The sequence below is a fragment of the Tachypleus tridentatus genome, chromosome 10 (assembly GCF_004210375.1).
Source record: "Tachypleus tridentatus isolate NWPU-2018 chromosome 10, ASM421037v1, whole genome shotgun sequence".
Taxonomy (NCBI): domain Eukaryota; kingdom Metazoa; phylum Arthropoda; class Merostomata; order Xiphosura; family Limulidae; genus Tachypleus; species Tachypleus tridentatus.
Window position 1 is genome coordinate 153,609,110 of NC_134834.1, and position 6,798 is coordinate 153,615,907.

General features: G+C 31.1%; 1 protein-coding gene across 1 annotated transcript; it reads left to right on the plus strand.

Moving 5' to 3' along the window:
* Nucleotides 1-263: 263 nt before the first annotated feature.
* On the plus strand, nucleotides 264-5,094 carry LOC143230668 (calmodulin). The gene is made up of 5 exons (XM_076464590.1): nucleotides 264-409; nucleotides 2,714-2,744; nucleotides 2,977-3,120; nucleotides 4,279-4,521; nucleotides 4,859-5,094. Exons 1-5 carry the CDS (start codon nucleotides 407-409, stop codon nucleotides 4,885-4,887), a joined length of 450 nt encoding a protein of 149 aa, XP_076320705.1. The 5' UTR covers nucleotides 264-406; the 3' UTR covers nucleotides 4,888-5,094.
* The last annotated feature ends 1,704 nt before the right edge of the window (nucleotides 5,095-6,798 follow it).

Sequence of the window (6,798 nt, forward strand, 5' to 3'; positions counted from 1 at the left end):
ACATTTGGATGACGCATTGCAGGTACTCTACGACCAATCCTGCTGATTGTAACCAACAACGTTGAATGAAGTCCTATCTTACCGCCAAACTCTGGCGCACATTTCACCGGGTCACTTTCATGGTTCTACGCGTATAAATAAACACCAAGACAATTTCGTGTAAACTGTTAATAAATTTACAATAAGATGTCAAAAAATTGGTTCTAAATAATAAATATTTGTTCTTGTTTTTTTGTTGACTTTTAAAATATTTTTAAAGTATCCTGAAATTGAAGGGTAAAACAAGCGGAATGATATTTACGTTCCCTCAAAATCCGTTGACATTCGATTTTGACGAGTTCAAGTTGCAGACGATTTTGGACTTTCTTAAAGAAAAAGTAGAAATTTTATCCATTGTACATCAAACATGGTAACTGACATGTTAATATACTTATTACTCTTGTTTTAGTAATAAACATTAAGAAAAAAAATAGTGATATTATTTTGTATTCACTCGTTAAAATGATACTTTTTTATAAGAATTGGTTATGAACTCTTAACGTTCCATTGAATAATGTAAATATTAATATGGATGCTTTAGTTCTAAAGTTAGGGTAGGCTGGCGTTAAGAGTATTAGTGGTTATACTAATAACTATTTCGTGTTTGAGTTTGATATGTTTATTGTATTTCTGACGTTAGGATAGCAAAGTTAATAGCTTTTCATAATTCATTGGTGTTAAATAATAATAAATTGATACATTGAACAGTGCAGATCACAAGCGTTTTACTAATGCAAGTTGTCCGAAAATATACTAAATATGATGTTAAATGACTGGCTATTTAAGATATCAAATATACATAAGTGGTAGGTTTCTAAATTTTAAACAATTTATGGTCTTATGCATGTCTTGCGTCATTTGCTGTAGTCTAAATCTACGTAAAAATTTTCAGAACTTTCTTCAACATAGCAGTAGGGATGGATAATAAGAATCGCGAATAAAGTATTTCAGTTCGTTAGTGTCTTTTGGTTGGTTGGTTTCTGCTTTATCATGATTCAGATCCATATGGACCTGGGAGTGTCAGATGCAAACTTTTGGTTTGTTATGGTAGTCTGATTTTTAAAAAGCCTCGGAGACAAATCGGACGAACGAAAGAGCCATTTGATAGGTCCATCCCAACCAATCCAACTGCCTGGAAAATAGTTGTTTTAAAAACTTCACAGTTCAACCCACGTGAGGTGGTGCTCCATCTTATTGGAAGACAACTCTTTGAAACAAGCCAGGAGTTTCTTGGAGTTGCAGTATAAAGAACTTTTGTAACTTTTAAATACGAATGTCCAGTAACACTAACGATTTGTTCATCAAAGAAAGAACAAAATTAAACTTACAAGCCTGCTACTTGTATTTGTATTCAGTTTTTATTTTAGATAAGTTATTCAACTTTATTTTTGGTGTATTCATTTTAGGTCACCCTGTACTCTAACTAGTATTAATATTTCACTAAAGTACTAGTAAACTTAGTCGAGGACATTTGATTATTCTATTATTACTAAGTGCTACTATAATGTTACTGATTAATTTGATTAAGTTAATAGTTAAGCAATATAAGTGCCCTTTTAATTTTTACAGTTTTAATTAAATTTGAAGTAAACCTGTTAATAAGTAATGCTAATAATTTGAATAGTTTTGAAATTTAAGTACAAGTGAACAGATTAGCATAAGTAAGACTTGTAAGCTTGTGTAAATTACAATATTTCAACTTAATTCTCATATGAATACCTTACCATTATCAAGGAATATGTTTTGAAAATTATGTGAATAAATGCAGAGATAAAATTCCTGCTTGCAATCCATGATAGCAACCCATTCATCATTTCATTATACTTGTTTAATATTCTTTTTCAGTATGAAAGTTATCTAAATTCAATAGATTGTGATGCATTTTATTATTATTACATTAGGTAAACAGTTGAATTACTACTCCAAAGTAGTTTTGATGAACAATACATTTTCTTTGTTTTTAAGGTACTTTCTATTCGATGTTTTTAATTGGTCAAGAACTTTGTAAAAACTGTATATTTTTATATAAAATAAAATACAGCATTCAATTTGTAATGTTTTTATTTTATTTTTTATAGAAATGGCCATTTGTGAAACATTTAACTTTGAGCTTTATAAAATTGTCTTCTGCCATATCTTGTTACTAATATTTTACAAAAATACATTAGAAATATTAGCAAAGGGTCAGTAAGAGATTTGTTCTAAAGCAATCTCTTCACACCCTTGGAAAAAGTTATGGAATCTATCTTAAACTCTTAAGTACTAGTTTATACTACTGCTTCAAATAATTTCTCATCAATGAAATGACTGTTTCACTTAAAACCTAGCCTGCCTTTTCCATATCTTGTTCTGTTTTTTCACAGAATGCAATGCAAATCTTTATTTTATTGATTTCTCCTCACAGCTTCAAAGATAATCTTATAAATTTCAATAATACACACTTCCAGTATCATTCTGATAGCCTACTTTTGAACCCTTCTTCAGTAAATCTTTCTTCTCAGATTAGAACTCTAATTTACAGTGACTGAAGTATAACTTGTGATTTTTGCACACAGAAAGATTTGAATTTTATAAGTTAGGTTAAAATGATACTTCAGAAGGAAGTTTATTTTTAATAAATGTTACTTTATCTTTAATGCCATTACAAATCATCTACCACCTTGTTTGTTTACAGGCAGATCAACTAACAGAAGAACAAATTGCAGGTAGGTTACACTGTTGTGCATTTGTATAATAGAATGCTTAACCATTGAAAGGATTTATTTTATCACAACATCTCTGAAATGGATACCTATGTATCTTACAGCTTTTGAAATACTGATTTAAAAGGTATTGAAGTTGTATTTAAGTGAATTTTATTTGGCTTATAAAGAAAGTTATTTCAGCATACCTTCTTAAAATTATAATGAATTTTGGGTGTACTTTTTTTTCTACTAGAATTTAAAGAAGCATTTTCACTATTTGACAAGGATGGAGATGGAACAATCACAACAAAAGAGTTGGGCACAGTTATGAGGTCCCTTGGGCAAAATCCAACTGAAGCAGAACTACAAGATATGATAAATGAAGTAGATGCAGATGGTATGAATTAGTTTCTATGCTATAGTATGTAATCAGTATTGTTGGAAATTTATAATGACTGATAGCTTTGTAAATCTTCATCAGATATGATTAACTTGTATTGAAAATGTCCATGGAACAAAAAATTTACTGGAATTGGTATGTGAAGAAAACAGGGGAGAGTAGCAAGTCTTCAAACTCTACTGACTTCACACAAGTTTCTTTTGTGTTGGGTCATTTATTTGTGGTAAAGTCTGTGTATTTCAACTTTGTTTCTGTAAATACTTTAATTTTCACACTAGACAACAGAAGTGGATCACAAAGTATCATTGTATTTTCTTGTTATTAACATTTGTAAAGAAAATATTACACATTATTTTAATTGTGGATTGCACTTTAGTAGCATACTGAATGTATTAGAGCTGGTAGATGAATCTACACAATTACATATGAGCATAAATTATATTAAATACTGTTGAAACTTCAAAATTGGCTATTCTTTCTTATTATTATTTTAGTTTTTTTATTCCAGCTGTCAGTCTTATACAAGAATAGATTTAATGAACCACACAATACAATGATAAATTCTACAAATTGCCCAGTTCCAATATGTTCTGAAACCTTGCATCTTAATAAAATCAAGCTGATCAGAATAAATACAAGAATCTAAGTCTAAAGATTCCTGTTCAAAGATTTTGTAAGGTCAATGAGGAAAAGTTGCTCTAGGCAAAAAGTGTTACATGTACATTTTTATGTATTGAAGAATAGTACTTGGACTTTTTAAACCAAGTATATAATACTCCTAAAATAATTTCATAATATACAGTCTCACATTGAATGTAAAGTGTTGAAGCTGCAATCTTCATAATAAAATGGATTAATTTTAATTTCAGAGAGGGCATGACAGTCTAAAATTGTTTGAAAATTCATCATTGAATACCAGAATTCTTAAAGTTAATTTTATCATTTTAGTTCTGATGAATGTGTATAGAATTTTTATTGGTTATTTAAATGTTGCTATATCTCAAATTTAAGTAAAAAGAGTTGCTCAACACCCCCAGAAGAAAATGTTTAAGACTGAATTCTTTTGTTAAAGCTTAATATAACAAATGTTACTTTGGGATTTTGCACATGACTTTTTTATGTACTGTAGAATTGAAACTTCTTTTGTTTCATTAGGAAATGGGACAATTGATTTTCCTGAGTTCTTAACAATGATGGCAAGGAAAATGAAAGATACTGATAGTGAAGAAGAAATAAGAGAAGCTTTTAGGGTATTTGATAAAGATGGTAATGGATTTATTAGTGCAGCTGAATTGCGGCATGTAATGACAAATTTGGGGGAGAAATTAACAGATGAAGAAGTGGATGAGATGATTAGAGAAGCTGATATTGATGGTGATGGTCAAGTAAATTATGAAGGTTAGTGGATGTTAAGTCATGTTCAAATGTTTGCTTCAAAAGTATTGTAATAATTAGTTTTTTGCTTACCTTGTGTGATATTTCAATTTGGCAGAAATGTTAAATTACTTGTGCATGAAGATAATGAATTATAATGCATGTGATAATGCAAGACAAATTAACTGTAAGCCATTCTGTTTTTGTATGAATGAAGTTCCTTAAAAATTAAAAGTTGTTAAGGTTATGTGTGTGTGTGTGTGTGTGTGTGTGTGAGTCATGCAATAAAAGGAAACCTTAGGACTGAACATTTGTAAAACTGTGTTCATGGATTCTTATTTAACTTTTTTTTTTTCCACAGAATTTGTTACTATGATGACATCGAAGTGAAGAAGTGGCATATTTGTAATTAAACGTTTTAAATGCTTTTCCACTTGTTGATTACAATAGCATGCATCAACTGACTATTTCGTTTTTGTACTTTTTACTAGAGAAATTTGTCCTGTTTTTCCTTGTTCTGTCTTTGTTCTTTCTCCAATTCTAGGTTGTGCTTTTGTAAATTACTTATTCTTTGTTATTAAACTCCGGTTTTTCAGATTTTGTTTGCAGCACCATTTGCTATTACATAATTTAACCTACATTCCATGTTTTAGCAAATAATTTTAACACTGAGGAATAGTAAAGTAGAGCACATGTTTAATTGTTTAAACAAACCAGTATGCTCAGTAAAATATAAAAATGTTAAATACCGTTATAAATACATTTTCATTACATACAACTTGTGAGATGCCAGTGTATCAAAGTTTTAAATAACTTAAATCCATTTTAGTTTAATCCAATTTTTCAGTTTTTTTAAATCACTAAGTTTTTTTATGTTACAATGTCTACTAGAAATCAAGTTCAGAAACCTAAGGTAATAACAGCACAGATAGGTTGGTGTGTACACAAAAACAGATTTACATTGTGGGTAAGCCTGCATAGTTTTATATATTGCTGTTACACTAGCATGGTAGAAAAGGAAGTGATAATTTAATTTTTAAACTTGTGTAGTTAATTCCATGTATCCTTTCTTAACAGAAATAAAAATGCATGTATTAGATTATTAATAATAAACTGAAAGAGTACTCTTCTCTGTTCAATTGACCAAATTTGACATACATAAATCAAATGTTACAAACATTTGTATCTTAGTCATGTGATTTGATGGGGTCTGAGTGCAAAACAAAATTTTTGTCCATATTGGTTGGTTGGTTTGGTGTTTTATGGCGCAACTAGGCTATCTGCCACAAACAAGTAAAATTCATAAAAGGAAATTAAGATAAAGCTAAGGTTTTAATTTCTGAATTAAAACAAAAGTTGAGTTACTGCTATTTATCTAATTTACAGCAGTAAAAGAGAAACTACAGTAATACAATTTGCAAAGGACTTTCTATGACTTGAGTGTTTGCACAGACAACACATTGGTGCATCAGTCCATGACTGGAAGAATGGCACAGCATTTCATAGTGTACATCATCAGGTCTAACTGATAAAGGGCCAGTTTGAGTTCCACCAGTGTAAAGGGATGATTATAGTCATACACTCAGCTCGAAAGGAAAAAGGTGATTGCTCTGCCCGAGTCTCGATGGCTAAGGAAGTGGAGGACTATGCAGAAGTACTAGCAAAAGCTTTTGCCTAGGGTATCAGTAATTTCCTGGCCATCAGAGAGCAAGATCAAGAAGGGGACAGAATTATATTACCTACTGCCTTTTTGATTCTTGTCCCATATGACTTTCAAACTGGTGGTACAAGATATGGTGGTTGTGAACGTAATTCAAGAGTCCTTTTAGCTTTCAATTCTTACCCACTAAGCATGTACACAGACTTGCTGGAAAATAATGCAATGTGAGAGTATGGGATTCCTATGAAAAGTATCTCCAGGGCCATTTTTGAGCCTTCCATACCCTGTGGCAGGCAGGATTCCTCCATGGATGAGGATATTGTGGAAAACTTCAAAGTTTTAGGAATGCAGTCAGTTCCTGCTGCCACACAGTCATATATTGATGGCAGGATCAAGCTCTGAGAAAACAGTGAAAAAGGGCCACTTTGCTTGATTCAGATTCCACTGGGGCATGCAAGTTTGGTGGCACTGACCATGGCAAGTATCTCAAAATTATAGGAAAATGATCACTGTCTCATGGATTGTCAACTCTCCATGAAAAGTGGGAGAATAGTGAAGGAGAGCAAACTGAGAGATCAATAGCACTAAAGGACACACTAGGTGCATGAAAATAAGTATAAGAACCACTACTGAAAAGAGAA